This window comes from Drosophila willistoni (assembly GCF_018902025.1).
Source record: "Drosophila willistoni isolate 14030-0811.24 chromosome 2R unlocalized genomic scaffold, UCI_dwil_1.1 Seg167, whole genome shotgun sequence".
Taxonomy (NCBI): Eukaryota; Metazoa; Arthropoda; class Insecta; order Diptera; family Drosophilidae; genus Drosophila; species Drosophila willistoni.
In genome coordinates this window covers 7064156-7083986 of record NW_025814050.1, presented here as the reverse complement: position 1 = coordinate 7083986, position 19831 = coordinate 7064156, and the positions used below count along the sequence as shown (strand labels likewise).

At 32.8% G+C, this 19831-nt stretch overlaps 1 protein-coding gene across 2 annotated transcripts in view; it reads right to left on the bottom strand.

Moving 5' to 3' along the window:
- LOC6644219 overlaps positions 1 to 13704 on the bottom strand; it is a 32797-nt gene extending 19093 nt beyond the window's left edge. Inside the window, exons 1-2 of one of the 2 annotated variants that reach the window (XM_023176618.2) lie at positions 13689 to 13704; positions 10344 to 10825 (exon numbers count right to left, since the gene is read on the bottom strand). In XM_023176618.2, the coding sequence (XP_023032386.1) occupies positions 10344 to 10682 (339 nt within the window). In that variant the 5' untranslated portion in view covers positions 10683 to 10825; positions 13689 to 13704. Of the gene's footprint in view, positions 1 to 10343; positions 10826 to 10909; positions 10975 to 13688 lie in introns of those variants that run through there. The other variant, XM_002066893.3, reaches the window with a different exon arrangement.
- Between the last annotated feature and the right edge of the window lie 6127 nt (positions 13705 to 19831).

Genomic DNA, 19831 nt, shown 5'->3' with positions numbered 1-19831 from the left:
AATTTTTCGAAAAGGACTGAAGTAGAGCGGCAATTGGTACGGGAGACGAAGCGGCTAAGGCAAAGGCAGAGGATTATTATTGGAACCAGCCGAAAGCCGTGTAGTCAGGCTGGAGCATGATCAATTGCGAGTATGATATCGACATAAAAAATACAGAAAAACCTGTGACTACCCAATTCATGCCAACTTTCAAAGTCAAATGGCAAATCTATCGCAAAGCTGGGGCCCTGCTCCCCCCTTCTCAGATAGTGAACATAAACTTCTTTAAATGTACTTTATCGGTGAGGATGAATAGGTGAATAGGTCAGATGTTTGTAACGCACAGAAGGAGACATAAAGTATATATATTCTTGATCAGCGTGAGAAGCTGAGTCGATATAGCCATGTTTGTCCGTTCATCTGTGCAAATAAACCTCACGCCGCCATCCTAAGAGCTATCGGGATGAAACTTGATATTTGAGCTACTTATAGCCCGGAGCAGATAAAGTATGAAAATTGTCAGGATCGGACCACTATATCATATAGCTCTAGAGAAAACATTTTCATAAAAATTGGAGTATCCCCATGAAATTCACTAATATAATAGTGGATATAAAACATCAGATCAGAACATCAGCATGCAGCATGGGGAAGTAGAAGAAAAAGAAATGGATATGATATTTGGAAGGTTTTGTCTGTGCATTGATGAATTGATGATACAGAAAAAGAGTTTGGAACATGTAAAAATATTATGGCCAAGGACTGCAAGGGTATATAAACTTCGGCACAGCCGAAGTTAGCTTCTTTGATATTTTTATATATATCTTAATATATACTTTTGGTTGAATTCTTAAAAGTTTGCAAAGTAAAAGTAATGCAATAATTTGCTGCACAAATTCTTAAAAAAATTTACAAGTTCATTAGCAAAACTTATTCGAATAATTCTGTATGAACAATTTGTTAAAATTACTTTAGATTAGTTGAAAATCAGAATATTTCCTGTTCTTTTTTTTTGAGTGGATTCTTTTAGAAACAAAGTCATACCTTGAATACTTATACTCCTAGGAAATATATTAAATAACTTATTTTTTTTAGAATCTTAGGTCTTATCTAGTGAAACACTAACGCTAGGATTTCCAAAACTTCATTTTAGAATTCGTGAAAATTTGGAATTTATTATAGGAGATGAATTTGATTCAGTATAAACTAGCAATTATTTACAAATTAGTTTCTCATCTTCATATACTAATAAAAGAAAGTATTTTTAATAAAATGTATCCATTTACTTTGTGAATTGGGGATATATTTAATTTGGATGCATATCCCAGCATTCATTGGACCTCCCGTAAGATCTTTTGTCTAAGCCTTTTCCCAGAAATTCTATTACAATCTTGCTGAATGTTCTTTAAAGTGTCTACACTTCAGTTTAGGATTTTATGGTAATCCTCTCTTTAAGAGGATTGCTCTTTTTTTTTCTGTGCTGTTGTTGTTATTATTTGTTTGGCAGTTCAATGCGAAATGCTTACACCTTTACACGACGGCCGCTTCGGACCAAGTCATCAAATGCAACACCTTTTCAGGTTGCTTTTAAAGTGAGTCGGTTTGGGTTTGGTATGGTTTTATTTTCTTTTACCTTTTTTCATTTTTTGTTGTTGTTGTGTTTTTTGTGTGTTTCTTCTTTTTTTTTGTTTTGTATTATAACCAGTTCTACTTAAGCTTCATTACGCATGCTCAGCCATGACGGAGGAGTCCTCTACATCCCCTCCCCCTCTTGTTGTCACCGTAGTCTGCATCCTGCTCCACCTTCTTAGGAGCAGCAGCAGCAGCAGCTACAGCAGATGAAAAAACCCATTAAGTGTCTGTTGTGCCTTAGTGGTGGTGGTTGACAGTATTCGAAAACAGTTCGTCGCAATACCCACTCCTCGCCCTTGACCTCCCACAGTCCCTTCGTCCTCTAGCAAACAATAAAAACAAACCTTCATTTGCATATGCCTGTTGTTTGAGTCTTTGGGGCAGCTCCTGAGGGGCATTTGAAGGATGTGCCCCTGGACTTTAGTTCTTGGATGTATTCTCTTTGCTCGTGTATGTGTGTGTGTGTGTGTGTGCGTGGGTGGGTGTGACTTGTGTGTTTTGGCATTTTACGAGCCGAAAGGTAACAACAACAATAAGAACAAGAGTCCCTTCTCTTTACCAGGTTTATTTGCAATCAAAAGAGTTATGAGCCAAAATGCAAATACACACAACAACAAACAACAACAACAACACCAAAAGCAAAAGCAAAAGAATTGTGTTTTATGATCGCAAAAAAAAATTGAGCAAAACAATTTCCATACTGACGTTTCTGTGTCTGGTCAATTGTAAAATTGTTTGAATGAGTGACTGAGCGAAATAATAAAATTTTCAAGTAGTGAAGAAAAATTGCATCAATAGTAGCCGAAAGGCAGCCGAAACGGTGGCAAATTCACCGCCAACTGTGTAAATAAACATACTAAATGCAAACAACATAAGAGAGACCGGAACATGGCTATCCATGGGCGTGGTTAAAGGGTATACAAAGACACATATATCACTCGTGCCCAAACTACGTCTATGGACATATTTATTTAAGCCAAATAAAGAGCAAAAGCGAAATTCCATTAACATTTGGACCGCATCCGTTAACCCTTTCACATGTTTAAGTGTGTGTGTGTATGTGTGTGTGTGTATGTGTGTGTGTGTGTAACTGAAACCATCTCATATTGTGATTTTTTGTGTATTTTTTAATTGCCATAATGAAAGAAAAAGAAAAAGAAAAGAAAATTAAGCTATAGAATTTCTTCAATTGCATTTCACTTTAAGGCTTTCAAAAAAGTGCTCACAGATCATGCTAGAACTACTAGGTTGGAATAATATGGATCGGCATATAAGGGCAACGAACCTAGACGTGAGATTTTAATCTGCTTGAATATGAAAATGCTCTTTGCTTATCTCTGTGAGAAGTGATGTCCCCTTAGGCAAACAAACCAGACACTAGGCGAAGCATAACGTGACGAAATAAACACTTTTTTGAATCAAACAAATATTGGATTGAGAAATTTCATAATATAAAAGAGACATGTTTCATATGTGCCTACTGTTCTGTAGTCCTTATCTAACAAAATTATTAATAAGTCCATAATAAGGTAGTCTTATCCTGTGATCCCCACAAAAATAGTCTATAGTGACACTTGGGATATCTTCAAAATAGTAAATTATATATAACGTTTTGAAAAAAAGATGATCCATTTTCATCATTTACATATGAATGTCATTGAAAAAAATAACTCACGTAGGAAAAAAAATTTTAAAAATATTTAACATTTAATAATATTTATATAGCTTAGCATATTTATATATATGTCGGATATTGTAAAAGTGGTTTATATTCCTGCTACACGAGGTTGTGTAATTTGTCAGGATGACCATGTCGGAGATTAAGTTTGGCATTTCTAATAATTTGAATTGTGTGCCTACTTTTAAGGCGAATTGATCAGTGTTGAGTAATGAATAACATGACTGATGTAGAACTGTTTAACACTAGATATGTGCGATCACAGTATAGGGTATCATCGAGTGTGGCTCAGTGTGCGGTTGAGAGAATTCAGTCTCTTTTCCTTCTGGAATTCAACTTGAACGTACGTCGAGAATCGCTGCACAAACCTAGTGACAAAAATGGAAGCCAATAATGGAAACAACGATTCAGAAATCCCTGAAATCCTCAACTCGCCTCATAGTTCAAAAAATTTATTGAAAATGCAGTTCAGTACTTAAGCAAAAATTTATAAAATTACAAAAAAAAATCACTTCGATGTAAATGATTATAACTTTCATTGGTTCGTCACACTTTATTAAACCAACTTTCCAAATGGTCTTAAAACTATTATATCCTTTTAATTACCCAGTCGAAAAAAAACTTTTCGAGAAAGTTGATCTATGCTCTTTATATCCTAAATTCATGAAATGAAAAAGTATACTAAAGATTACAAATTGTTCCTAAATTTTGGGTGAATATTTTGAAATTTGAAATTATCTATAGATGATAAATAAATAAAAGTTTTATTAAGTTATCCTGGATTAACAATTGTAAACAACATTTTGCAAAAATGTTTGTTTATAATGAACCTAATGAGAATTATAATAAAATTTTCTTTAATTGCCTTTGAGCAAAAATATAAATGTCTTGCCTAATTGATGGCAATGAATAAACTTTCGCTTTTCGTTTTTCGTATGTTTATGCCGATTTGTTTTTTTTTTTTTTTTGGTTGTTTTATTTTTCTTGGCTTTTCAGTTTTCAGTATTTGTTTTTCCTAATTTGTGTTGAATGCCTTGCCACGAAATGGAAAATGCAAATGTTGCAGCTTGGCAATTCGCAATTCAGCTAAAAGCTAAAAGAGCATAGAAAAGAGCAGTGTTTTGGGAACATTTCTTTTAGTCTTGTTTTTTTCGCCTCAATATTTTCATTTAGAAATTGTAAACATGGCCCAGACAAGCATACACACACATACTCTCAGAGATGCGGGCATTTATGCCAGGGGCGTTTAAAAACTAAACGATCTAGCCAAGAACACTTGAGCCAAGTCCAGCTAAGTATAAGAATATTTGTTCTCTCTGTGTGGAAAACAATGCGAACAAAAAAAAAAAAGAAGAAAAATGAATGGAAATATGGCTGAAAATGTGCTAAGAAATGTTAGAAAGTTCAGCAAAAGAAGGTTGCGGAATTTTTCAAATATTTCCTTTTGCCTATCTCGACAATTTTTCTGTCGACCCTCTTCTGTTGGTACATACTGGGGCGTATGACTGGACCATATGGCGTATGCTTAATGTGTGGATGAGTTTTAGTTTCTTTTTACATTTGAATTTTTTTTTTCTTTTTGACATAAAAGTGCCAATTAGGCGAGGCTCTTTCTTTCTCTCGCTGCCCCCAACCACCATTCCACCTTCCGACCCCCACACCTCTAGCTCTCTTACGCTCTCTCTTTCTCCCTCTCTTTCTTTCTCTCTCTCTTGTTGGCCATAAACTTAAGTAATTAAAAAATAGGCAACACTTTTGCCTTTATGTGGATATATTTCGTTTTTTTTTTCTTCTTCTATTTCTTTTTTGCAAGCATTTTGTTGCTTATTTTTTGCGGATTTTTTTTTTCTTTTATAAGTTAATTGAAACTACAATTTTTATACATTTGTTTGTTTAAAGTGTTGGCGAGGCAACTTTTTAAAACAATTTTCAAGTTAATTTTAACGAGCGAAGGGGGCCAAATACTGGAAAATGCATGAAAAATGCGTGAAGTAGCCTTTTGCTCTGTTTATTATGACGAAAATTTTATTTGTTTTTCTTTTCTCTTGCTTTTCCTTCTGCAAAGAAGAAAGCAGAAAGCTAAATGCGCCACCGCCTATGGGCCATAAAAGGCAACTGCATTAGCCTCTGCGCCCCCAGCTATCAGTTAGTAGCAGCAACCAATGTCAATGACAGGGCGTCTCAATTGAAAAGTTGCTGCAACATTTTCGGCTTAGCAACATTTGAACATGCCGGAAATGTACTGCTAGCTCCAACTTAAGGCGATCAAATTGACTGATTGCCAACGTTTCGCCTCTCCGCATCGAATTGAGGAGAAGAACTTCAAGAACTTGATGTGTGTGCTGCTGCCTTCTATTGAGTTGCTCAGTTGCTTAGTTTTTTCTTCTTCTAATTGCAACGCCCACACGCACTGAGAGATTGAGAAAAACGATTACATAAGAGGAGTGTACAGAGATTGTGAGGCTAGTGGTCTACATAGATTGACTTTTTCCAATTTGTTTAAAGAAAAAATTGAGATTAAATAGTGTATTGCGAGTGGAGAATATTGACTACAGCATGTTAAATGATTACAAAATTTCATAGATTAATAATTTTGTATAGATAAAAAGTTAGCAAATGGCTGAGGATTAGGACGTGATATTTGTACATTTCTAGTAAGTTTTTTGCATAAGTGACACAAAATCAAATTCGACTAATATTGAATTGTTTGGAATTGAATTTTTGAGTGTTTAGTTTTTTATGTTTTGGAGCATTCGTTTCATTCAATTGTTTTATTCATTGTAATAACTCTATGAATCTATTGATGCAATACTCTAACAGAAATCATGGATTGTTAATACTTTGAATGCTGCTTGAGTTCTTACACAGAACACAGTCCACAAATATTTAAAAAATACTCTATAACATTAGAATTTTTTAAATATTTGCATGGTATTCGCATTTTATTTGTTCATTTCGTTTGAGTCACTTTAAAGCATATAAAAGAGCATATTAAAGAGGCAATAAATAAATAAAACGAAGTAAATTTCCTTCCCTAAAAGCAAAACTGTCAAAATTTTGATGTTCAAGAACGATTCTACCTCAAAGATGCTTGACTTTCCCCCCAAAGATCAAGTTTCCCCCGCAAAAGATGACGAAAAAACTGTGTTAATAAACACTAAACTGTATTTGAGTATATTCATGAAACAACAACTTTATTCCTTCTATTCATACTTGTACTTGTTCACTTTAATTCAATTCAGTTGTTTAAATACTGTGGTACTAAGATTTTGAACAGATTACTCCTTCATTCGAACTTGTTTTTCATTTGTATTCAATGTATTTAAAAAAAAAAGCTTTTAAGATTTATTTGTTCTAGAAATTTTTCATTATTGTTTCATCATTTGTTGTTACTTCAAAAGAACTCATGTTTGTAAGTTTTAAAATCTGTAAACTCACGAATATTGTGCTTTTTATTAAAAATGAATGCCTGGATCTCTTGTTATCATTCAATGCTTTTAAACAATTTTCTTGTTTTGGAATATTTCAGAATTATATTCAGAACATCAACTTTAAAAACATAATGTAAATTAAGGAGATATTCCTTTGTTTTTTATAAAATCAAAACTTCTCAAAATTGTTCAGTCTTGAGTTGAGTTGTTGTTGTTGAGTCTTACAAATTTAGACTATATATTTTTTGCTGATCCAATTGAGCTCGAAACATCATTGATTTGCTATCATTTATAAAAAGGTCGCTGAAGCAAATCACTTAAAAAATGTTTCACTTACATTTCATAGAGCATTTCGTGTTCGGTTAAATGAACCATTTCCTCTCAAATTTTTAATTGCGTGACTTTTGGGGGCTGGCGCGGTCTGTTTAATTTAATTGCCAAGTCCGACCAGTGATCAATCAAAAAAACAAAAAAAACCAAACCAAAAAACAAAAAACATTTTCAGAAAAAAAAAACGAAAAAAATTCATTTCAGTCTACGAAATTGTGGCTAAATAATATTTCGGAAATGCCTGGCCATACATTTTAAAGGCTCTTGCACTTGATTTATGAGTCGTTTGGACAAATAAATAAATAAAATTAAATGAAGAAAATGAAAGAGGAAATTTCGCCGTTTTTTTCTGATTTTTTATTCATTTCGGCATTCATTAAGATAAAGATCAAAAATGGAAATAAAATTTTATAGTTTTGCCCTAGACATATAAATATAAGGCTTTCGGATATGAAATGTCTTTATTTGGCTATAAATCATATTTCTAGCATTATGTCATAAGCCGATTCGCCAGTCATTAAAACCGAAAATATGCTATAATATTGCCAATAAATCAAATATCTCTAAAATGTTTTACACTAAGAAGTGTGAAGAGACGAAACATAATGAAAAGTATAAAGTGTAAACGATGGGAAGGAATTTTTTGTTGTTTGCGTCGTAGCAGCTTATAAGCTTATCATTAGAGAGAGTGTGTGGGCAGATGCAGATGCCAATGCAAATGCCGAATGGGGTCTTCATGTCGGATTGCCCAACCAGGCAGGAAATTATGAAATTTCAAAATAAGCTGCCAAATATCCTAAAACAACAGAAACAACTTTCCAAGACGAGGGTTAGATTGGTGATTCAATACAACTTCTTTAATGCAAATTGAATATTGTTATCAGCTAAAGCTTTCAATTTGTAGGCTCATAGTTATAGAGTAAATGCACAATCATGTGAAACAGAAACGAGATTATTAGCTACATAGTTGCCGACATTCTCTACAGGTTGATTAATGTTCATTCTCTTCTCTGTGCATCCAATAAGTTCCACTTTGCTGGCTTATCACTCGCACACACACACACACACACACACATAGCCAGACACTCAGACTCTGGCAATAAGGCCGACAGCAGCTTTAATAAGCTTTATGATGGCAACAAAGACGTGTGGTGGGGGTAGGGGAAAGGACTGCTGAAAGGTATGTGAGAGGATGCACTCAGGCGGCATAAAAAGCTTATGGTTTTGGTCAGGGACTCCTACCTGAGGACCTCTCTCTCTCTCTCTCACACTGCTCCCCTCTGCACTTGATTCCTTTTGACTGCCTGACCTTTTCGAGGTAGGAATTTAATATCGTTGACGGTCCCTTCAATCCGCCACGTCCCTGTAGCAACACTTTGCTTCAGGCCAACTGGCTTTCAATCACTGCACTTCTGACATTCATTCCTTTCTTTCCCTCCCTCCCTACCTTCCCTGCGTTTGTTAATTTCATTCATATTTATTATTTCTTGTTTATTTTGCACATTTTTTGCATTCCATGTGCATAACGAAAATGAAAATCGTTTTAGCATATTTCATATTTTTTTTTTTTTATTTTGCTCTTGCGGTTGAAGAAAAGACTAAAGAATTGTCAAAAAAAAAAATTAAATGAAACCAAGTGAAATATCTTGATATTCAACTCAGTTTATTTACCTCCAATGCCAATGTCATGCCTATCGTTATTAATGTAGTTTCTAGTCTACATATTATTAGCATTCCAATCAAACATTGTATCACTTGGCCAATGGGTCAATAAAATATTAATTTCAAAATTCTCAACTCACCGACTTACACTGCCATCAAAAATTAAGAAGTTGAATTGAAATTTCAATACGTTTATTTGATGTAATAACTGCTTTCATATAAAATGAAATTTAATTAAGGGTGTTAATTCGCATTACATGAGAAGTAATTGACAGTAGAAATAGAGAATTCAAAACATTTTTCGAGTCACAATTGAGTCTCAAATATAGGATCGAAGTTTTTGCTTGGTTTTAGTTTCTAGTTTTAAATTCAGAATAAGTATAAGAAATGTTAATACAAAAATTATATAGTTATTATACTTTGTCCTAAAGAGGAGATAAAATTAACAATTTGTTAAATAGTGTTGAAATTGTAAATGCATTTTTATTAAGACTAGCGCCAATAATTTGTTTAGTTATAAATAAAATGCAAAGATTTATTCATTAGGTAATTAATTTGCATAGTCTCTACTGCATTGGCACTTTTAATGATATATATATATATTTATATCTGAACACGTCATTCAACAAAGCATTTTGTATCTGTTGATTTTGCTACAATTATTGCAATTTTTAAGATAAACAATTACGTTTTACTCTTCTTGCAATCCCCTCATTAATTATCATTGAAATAATCAATTAAAAAGGGATTTATCTTTTTGCATATAAATGCTTCCATCTCTCTCTTTCTCTTCTTTTACAACTTTAACAAGTTGTCAAGTCAATTAGGCCAATTAAATGTTGAACCATAACGGAAAGTTTACTTGCCTCAACCATTCAGATACAATATGTATATATATATATATATGTAGGGTGACTACTGTTTTGAGATCGTGGTGACCGCTGATAATGTTAATGATCGTTGACTTTGATCTTTGCTTTCTGTTGTGACTGGCAACAGCTGTTGGTGCTTCGACCACACAAAAGACAGGTTCACGTTCTCTTTCTCCTGTCTCTTGTCTCTTGTCGCTCTGTTCCTCTGCTTTTTGTAGCCGGCGGTGGCCCAATTACATGCCGAAAGTGAAACTGATCTTTCGGCTAGGCCTTTGAATTGATGTCTGCCGATCATACGGACAATTTAACCAACACAAATTGTTGGCTTGTTAACCAAATTGGTTTGCTCCTGCTCCTGCTGCTGCTGTTTCGTAATAAATGACTTCTGATTCCCCACCCCGCTTCCCGCCCCTGGAACGCAACGCCCCCTTTTAATATTATTATCTACAATCAGATCAGCTCAGGGTTAGTCATTCGAAATCATTTCATTCACATCTCTTGGAGGTGGTATCAAGGTTCAAGGTGAGGCATTTCTCGCAATCAGATTCAGATTCTAATGCGCCTCTTATATACATATGTACATATAAAACGAGACGAGATAAACAAGACGAGAGTTGACAGAGAAGTTGGAGAATATTTTATAAGTAAGTATATACATACTAGCTAAAATCTGTTACAACTCGAAATCATAAACTTTTATTGAACTATCTAACATAAATATTAACAAATACAAAGTAAGAAATCAAAATTATAACTCACCTCAGTTCTATTTTTATAAGGTAGTCTATAGCTTTTATAAGGTGATCTGATACTTCTCTGGTGATTAGTTTCTGGTGTAAATATTTTATATTTAGAGCCATCATTTTCATAGTCATCGTCTTCTTCATAGTCGTAATCGTCCTCATCATTATCGGTATCCGTTTCATCTAAGCGATTCATTATATTCAGGTTACGATTCACATTTCCATTACTCATTAACAGTTCTGTGTCATTCATAAGTTTCATGGCTTGTATAATACTTTGATCTGTATCCACAATTAACATTATTCCCGTAAATATTAGGAATATCTTAACAATAATTTTTTTGTTGTTACACATTTTGCTGTTTTGAATAATAAATCAGTTTCACGAAATTATTTGATTTTTTCTTTCCACTTTTTGGCTTTATTTTTTTTTTTTGTATGTTTTAAATGTTGTACATTTTCACAAATTCTTGATGGCACTTGTTGGTTGAATTTTTCCTGTAGAATTGAATAAACAAAAATACATTTATTTTTTTTTTAGAATTTCCAATTCATTTTTCATATTTGTTGAAAAATTTTTACTATTTCTTTATCTCTCGTCTGGCACACGCTTCATTTCTCAATCCACAAGTCAAACAAAAATTTGTCAGATTTTGAAAACAAAAAAAAAAAAAATAGAAACAAAGAGCCGAAATGCTCATAAATTGATCAAGCTGAATTATTTATGCTCTACAATTTGACCATATGAAATGTTTGTTGAATGAATTTTAAATAGATTAAAATGAAAATATATTATTGAATGCTTCGAATTTTTGTTTTTGTATGAAAATTTATTGAAAGAAAAGAACAAGTAAAAACTCTGGGAGCTACAAGCTCTTGAATATATCAATCTGCTCTTCTTGTTACTAGTATTCAGATACATATTAGGGGATTATTTTAAAGTCTCCCGAATTGCAATGACCAGAACACACCATTAAGGCTAAAACAAGTTGGGAATTACAACTAAGCCAAAGCTTACAAAAACGTAGAATGGCCTGCTAGCCGCCTAACCTTAAGATTTGTTCAAATTTAAAGAAGTTTAAAATTAAATATCTCTAACATCTTACAAAAAAAGATATGTCTTCAAACTGATGTACTCTTCAATATGCAAAAAACATACAAAATGTGTTCAATTTAATATCAACACAGCAGCACTGAAGCATTAAATTTTGTTTGCTGTCTTTGGGGGGCTCTTTTCAAAAAAATCAAAAAAAAAATTAAATAAAATATAAAATAAAAGCCACACAGCTGCCAACATTTGAAATATGTATGTATATATATTTATATATATATATGTCTATAGAGCTGTGTTCACGCTTACGATATCTAAATGGGTGCGGATTTTGGGCCTACCCAAACAATTCGGAGAATGCTAAAAATATACTTTTTGTACATATATATTATATATATATATTTAGGCATATATACGCACATATTTGAGCAAAATGTTTCAGTTTCTTTTTTCTTTCTTCTTTTTTGTCGATCAATAATCAAGTTCAGGAATGTATATATATATACATATGCGAAGTTGTCTGACTCTCTGTTTATGGCGTGATCATTTACAAAATTGGAGCAGCAAAAGATTTGTTATAAGAACATCGTATCTTTGAAAATTTTATTAGCGTTTAGTTTAATTTGTAGAAATATATAAAAATTGAAAGGCTATTGGCGGCCAGTTCATTGACTTTGAATGGCTTTAAGCGTTGCAATGCCTAGATCAATAAAAAAAAGGATATAAAATATATATGCACCTATAAATACATACATATACATACATATATGTATGTTAAGAGTGGTTGTATTTATATATTGAGATCGTTTGTATAATTTTTATGATAATTGCTTTTGTTTTCTTTTGATTTTGCACATTGTTTTTATTTTTTTTTTACCCCACTCTTAAGTTGTAAAAAAAAAAATTCCAACCATGGGCTCAAATAAAATTCCAAAAAAGGTGAAAACCAAAAATGTGCGAAAACGAAGTTGGTCAAGTTTCAAAGTGCGTGAAATTGGCAACAATCCGTTTCAAATATAATTAAATTGTTAGTCGAATTGTGCCAGCACTGAAATTCTTTATCTAAATTTAATAAATCACTCTTGCTCACTAACCTACCCAAAACAATTCACTGACTATAAAATGAGATAATGTGGGCGCGTGCTCACTGTTTTAGTGTCACTTGAAATCACGATTTGTATTAGGTCTTTATTAAGGCAATTAATACAGCTATAAGCAGGGGAAAAGGGTAGTTTTTTTTTAACGAATTTACTCAAGGAATTCTTTTTATGAACCATTTGTAGGGCCTCTTAAACTTAAAATATTTTCAATTATGCTCAATTTATTTCGAGAAAAATAACACACAATAATAAAATCCTTGGAACTCTTTAAAAAACGGCACTACTTAATTGGCATATCCTTAAAAATTATATAAATAAAAAAAAAATATAAAAATAATAAAAATTTACATTGAAATTTAGTCTTTTTTAAGGACTATTTTGATAAAAACGAGGAGTAACCAAATAATTTTAAACTAAAAATTTGAGAATTGTTTTATATAGAAAATAATAACTAAAAAGTGGGGAAAACCCTATGAGATATGGTAGAAAATTATGCATAAAAAAACTATTAAATATCTCAAGGCTTATTATTTGGCCTATTAGTTATCAAATAATTTTGGTTACGATTTGAAAAACGTGCCTTTTGAGAAAAAAAGCAAAGATCACTTAGATAGCAAAAAAATCAAACAGAAAACACTGATCAAATTGTTGAAAAACTAAAACTTAGTCAAACTCTTTTAACACGAAAATTCTGTAAAAGTTGAGAATAATTTCTCGTTCTTAGAATGAAAATGAAAGCATTTAAACATTGACAATTATCTAAGTTTTTTTTTCACATTAACTGCCATTATAGAAATTCTTTATAATTTTATTGAAATTTTTACATCTTCATAGTCATAGAAAGACTTGAGAATTTTTGCTTTGTGTTTTTTTTTGTCACTTGCTGTCACAATTTATCTTTTGTTTGCTTTGTACACTTGAAATTAAGTCACATTTCTTATATGTATTGAAATCGTTTGATATTTATATGTAATTAAATCAATTAGCTAATTTCTTATGATCATAATTTATGTGATTTGAACACGTATTATTATTAAGTATAGAGATTATTTTGTTTTATTTAGATTATTTTTTACGTATCACTTGTTAATACATTTATTTATTTGCACATGTTTATTTAAATGCTTATGAATTAATTTTTTTTTGATTTTATGGTACTTTCCCTGAAAGGGTCTTGTCTCATTTTAGTTACTATTAAAAATATTTTAACCTTTTTCTTTTTAAATTCTATTTGAATTTTCAAATTTAATTCATTTGGATTATTGATATATGTAAATATATATATTTTCTACTTAGATGTTGGGGCACACGCGCTGCGATGCTTACGCCTTGCTTGTTGTCGAGACTCTGAGGAATGGAAGACTCGCTGCCGCTGACGACGACGACGACGGCAGTAGCAGCGGCGACGGCAGCTGCGACTGCAACAGAGGCAGACCCGGCGCCCGGCTAAAACAGCTGAGCCAAAATAAAAGCTCTCAGAGAGCAAAAGAAACGATCGCGAGATCAATTTCCCCACATGACGAGACCAGTGATGCCATAATTGTTTAAGTTGAGCCCCAAAAAAGCTAGAAACCCAAAAATTCTTTTAATAAATGTCTAGATTTTCTAAAAATTCTTTTAGTCAGAGTTATTAATAATATACAACAATATATCTTATATAAATAATAGGTATGTTATACATATTTGTATATAATATATCTAAATCGACAGCCCCTTTGACGGAGTAGATATTCTTAGATGTTGCGATCATCCTTAGTCAATTGGGTGTTGTATTAGTATTCAAGACTATATTTGCCATGGCGCTACAAGTCGAATCTAGTATGTGAGTCCCTGCAAATGTGAGTATGTGAGTCTCCAGAAAACTCACCCGGGAGCAAAAATTTCAAAGTTAAAAAAATGTTTTTTTTTTTTTTTTTTAGCATATATTTATAAAGAATCCATTAAGTTTAGCTAATATAAATAAATAATGCATTTATCCATAACTCGTTTGGAAAAATTAACATCCAAAGTCGAACAAGTTAAATATACTAAAAGTAGTGCCCTTTTTAAAAATTCAATTTTTAATTTGAATATTTTTGTAATTTGAATATGTTCGAATGTCACCTTCGACACTTCAAAATTGCCCATATATTAGATAACTTTTATTATATTGTATTTGATATATTGTTTTATAGTATTAATAACTATGACTGAAGTAATTTTTAGAAAATCAAGAAAATTTTTAAAAGGATGGATGGGATTCTAATTATTTTTGGCTCAATGCGGTTGATTGAATGATTCTACATGATGCAATCAAAACTGCAACGTATCGTCCTTGTTCTCCCCAGCTCATAACATTTATGTTTTGATGCCAAAGTTTAAATTGGTCAATAATATCTATACACAAAGTCCTTGGACATTTATTTCTGAAAAAATATTAATGTAAATGTATGAAAATATAATTGGATATATTATATAGATATATTGGAAATAAAGCTAAATTATTTTTTCCCGCTATTTTCAATTTTTTTCGGAAAAAAGCTGAAACCCCAACACTGTGGATCTTTCTCTCTGTCGCTTTTTATCTCTCTTTCTCTCTCTCTCTCTCTCTCTCGCGTTTTCTCTCGTTCTTGCTCTTGTTTTTGGTGCGTGAATCATGTGAATTAAAACAGTAGCAAAATTTTTGAGGGACAGGAAGCTTTGCTTATGAAGTTGTCTCCATGACTCATATGGCCAATTCTTAATTTTTGTGAGGTGATAGCATCAGTAGCAGGAGCAGCAGCAGCAACAGCCTCATCATCATTAAGAGACATCAGGCAACAGGCAACAGGCTTCTTTGGTTTGGTTTGATTTCACCTAGTAAAACTTTACGCACTGTGTGTGAGGCCCGTTTTCTGGTTTTTCTTCTCTGCCCCTCTCACTCTCTATAGTAGGTATTTCTTTTTGTATCTCTAAAGGCGACAATTAAAGTGATTTATTAAAGTCTACGGGGCAGCAATGCAAAGCGTTTTGCTATGCAAATATGTGCAACGCCATAGAAAAGTCTTGGCGACAGTCACTCCTCAGATTCAGATACTACTGGGGCACTATTTGTGCAGCAATCTGATTAGCATGGATAGAAGACAACGTCTCTCTGACTCGGTGGGTCTTGGCATTAAAAAAATGTATAATATAGAGCTGACTGCATGCAAAAGAAGTTAAAGCAAATGGCCAAATGATTATATTATAGGTATCATTAGTAGGTATATATATCCAATCAGTTGTAGATCGTTTCAAATTACATGTGTGCATATCTTCTCTAATTAATAATAACTTTTGGTATATAACAAGTTTTGCCTTTACATTTATTAACTAATTACATAAAATAAAGGGCTAAACGAATGTTGTTTTAAGCTGTTCTGGCATAATGACATCATCTAACATTGTCATCTGCAAGTATCGAGAATATATGTATATACATACATGTATGTACGTCTTTATTATATTATATGTATAGTTCAACATATATTTCTTTCTCTAACAAGAATATGTGTGTGCGATTCTTTATCAGTGCGAAAGCATATACTCAATTGTATTCGTATTCTTTTTGTTCTCCTTTTGACAGCTTATCTTATCTCTATTTAGCATTCTTATGTACAAATAAGGAATTTCTTACTAAAAACCTTGGTAATTGAAATAAAAACAGGTAAACAAGTAGTTTGGCGAAATAAAACATTCTGTCAAGTGTTTCGTAATTTGATTTGACTTGACCTAATAAAGGCAAATTAATAACAAATCTAATCTTTAATTGTTTCCGTTTGCTAATCACTTCCCCTGTTAGTCAATTGCAAATGAATATTTAAGGTCGTATATATATTTATGTGTATGTAGGGATAAATCATCAGAGATTTGTGTTTGGCACGGACCTAAAGCTATGAGTAATCTTGTTTTTCTCCAAAATAAAAGTATTTCCAAGAAGTGTTCCTAAAAAATTTAATATCTAATTGCGAATCATTGTTTTACTCAACTTTTAAATCTACAGATTATTTATACAGATTATGGACACGTTTTGGGCATCATACATATGTTTTTTTTGATCAGCATGAGAATCCGAGTATATACATCCATGACCTTCTGTTGCAATCAGTCTCACGTTCTCAATTTGAAAACTTTATATAACATGATATAAAAGCTGTTCATTATTATAGATAGAAAGTGTTCTTGGGGGTTTTCGATCAGACCATTAAATCGTATATGGTGCCCTACTTTGTGGGAAAAATTTTTAGTTCTCAAAGCTTTTGGACCCAAATTCGCCACAGATGTCAAAATCGGAATAACAAATCATATAGCTTCTATAGAAATACATAATAAATATGAATTTTTTTAGAAAAACCCTTTTGATTTGTAAAAAATTCAATAGTGAATTCAACACTTAAATAATTTTTAATGTTATTTATATATCATATCGCCAAATTTCAATCAGGTTGGGTGAATAATTCAATGTAAATCGACAGTTTATAGAAAGATTGTCATTATTATAGAAATAGACAGAATGATTGACGTAGTTCGATTATACTAAAGATATTTCTAGGAAAACCCTACAAATAATAGCATTTCCAGCAAACCAAACCAAAAGCCTTTCGATGTTTTGAAATACATTTTGGATCTTTGCATTGAATAAGATGATTAACGGGAATATTTGAAATGCAATTTTCGTATTTGTATTCCCCTCTTTGACTCACTCAAGAAAATCAACAAAAATTTCCATATAGCCAAGCATCTATAAATATAAAATCCAGCAAATTTATGTTACAATTGTCGGGTACGAATGAGTCATGAATTGGTATATATGATTTGGTTTGATTCCCCGAACCTGCCAGTTCAACTAATTACACGTAAGCCTATCGACTTTAATATGTAGCAACTTTAACCCCCCTCACTGCCTTGGTTGTCCTCTATCTAATACATCTTTCGACAACTCCAGATGTGTCAGGGCAAGTCACTAGCGGGCGCGCATTTCTGTCAACGGGTTTTTCTTTCAGTTTTTTTTTTTTTGTGTTCATCTTTCGGATGAGTTCGAGTTGGAGTTGAAGTAGTAGAAGTCGCAGTTCTTGACGTTCTTGTCTTATTTATGGCCGCTGGCTGGTTTTGCTAATAGCGCATAAATCTTATTAATGATCTCTGTCAAGTGGCCGTGAGCTAAAAACGAGTCACAGTCAGCCAGACATCTAGCCATCCAGCCAGCTAGCCATAGTAGTGAGTAGAGGGAGAGATCTACATATGCATTGCATTTCATTTCTAGAGGCTTTTGGCTCTCGGTTCTTGGAGTGTTGATGGGCAATGGCTCTCAACGCTACCGTCAATCAGTCAGTCAACACACACACACTCTACTAACCCTTTGCCAACTGAGCAAATGTCTCTTAAAGTTAGACAAATTATGAGGGCATAATTTTTTTTCTTTAATACCCTTTCCCATTTCAAACTATTGATTTATGGATGCTATGCATATGCAAAATTAAATCTTAACCTATTTTCTATTCACATACAAATTCCTAGATGGGGAAAAAAATGTAGAGCATTTGGAATTCTTCATGATGTTTTGTTGGCCAAACTCTTGACACTTTGTTGCGCAACATTGGAATTATTTGCCGTGGGGCAGGGACTTTCGAACCTAGAAGAAGAAGTCCAAAACTAGGCGTAAGCGTGGGCGTTGTGGCTTTCGCACCAGGCCAATAATCTTTAATAGGTCTACGGAGAATCCAGGTTCCAAGCAAATACATAATGGTATGCTGAGAGTACCGTAAGTACCGCCCCACCTTGCCTGCTGTATCCACCCCGATCCACACCCACGCCCACTCCATGGAAATTTGCATGTGTTGCCTGATTTGCATTGCTGATCTGAACCGACTCTGCCCCGCCCTCACATTGACTACCCTTCTGCGCACTATTTGTCGTCTGCGTTGACAATTTTTGACATATTTTCTATGTCTCTTTCAATGCGAGTTTTGAGTTACACCAAGACGTCCAAACGGGGCTCAGAAAAGGCGGAAGGAGACTTAGTCAAACATTCATTTTGATTGTCAATGATTGGCAATCAAATAATCAGATATTATTTTTGGCAGTCTTTTGGTTTTTCCATTTATTAATTTATTAAGTGATCTTGTTTCAATTCACTGGAATTCAAATTTCGCTTATTAGTCATCGAAAAGTGTTTGTCAATTGCTATTTATATAAATGAATACATGGAATATGTAAAAACGAAAACGAAACAATTTATTTCAATTAATTCAGTTTGACATTTATTGTAAAGTAGGTTTAGATTCAATTTACTAGTTCAGTTTATGCAAATTTTCTTAGCCCTGTTGTAATAGACCTATTAGACCTCGTGTCAAAGCTATTTCGATTTAGTATACAATTTTCTTTGAACGATTTAAATCTATTCGGAAAGGTTTTTATTGCCATTAGGTGGGCATTCCAATTGGTTACGCAAAATTAAGTCCACAAAATTGCTTTAATTTAAATCTTATTTTACAGACGAGTTAAAAACAAAGTTTAATAAAAATATTATAAGTCAGACAATTCTTTATTTAATATAATATGATGTGTCCATCATTTACATTTCGGAATCGTGTATTAAACTATGTTTTTTTTTTTTTTGATAGACAGAAGAGTTTGTACTATGGTAATGCAAAGTACCTTAGGATTTAAAAGGTGCCACACTTATATAAAGTAAAACTTTTGAACAAATTGAAGAAATTTTAAAATTTCACATAAAAACACTAACAAATTTAAAAAAGAAAGTAATTTTGTCCATCGATTTACTCTATTTAGCTATAGCATAACTCTTTCTTTTTCATTTTTTTAGGCAAACATTTTTCAACTTTATGCTGGCAACCTAGTTTCGGCGAAAAAAATATGCCAACTATTGGCTTAATGACCCCCAAAACAAAAGGAAACCAAGAGACAAAGAATAACACCCACAACAATGAGAATGAAAATGTTTGTGGAACCATAAAGCAAATTAACACTTGCGCTTATTGCCAAAAATAAAATCGCATTTGTTTAAATGAAAAACCCAAAAGGAAACCGCAAAAAAGAAACCAGACAGAAAATGACTAATTCAACGGTCCTCCTCCTCCTCCTTCTCCCCACCACATATATTACTCCTACTATTTCGACATTATCATATGCCTCAGTGCACAACTTGGCAACTTGTTACGCATGGCCCCTATAACCCTCTCTCTTGGCCTCTTGGCATGCAATTCGTATACTTATATACATATATATATATACCTTATCTATATATAAATAAACGTATATATCATTATGTTTTTTTGTCTATTTTGTGGCCGCCGTTTTGCCGTCGCCATTCTGTCTCGATTTTCGCATTGTGTA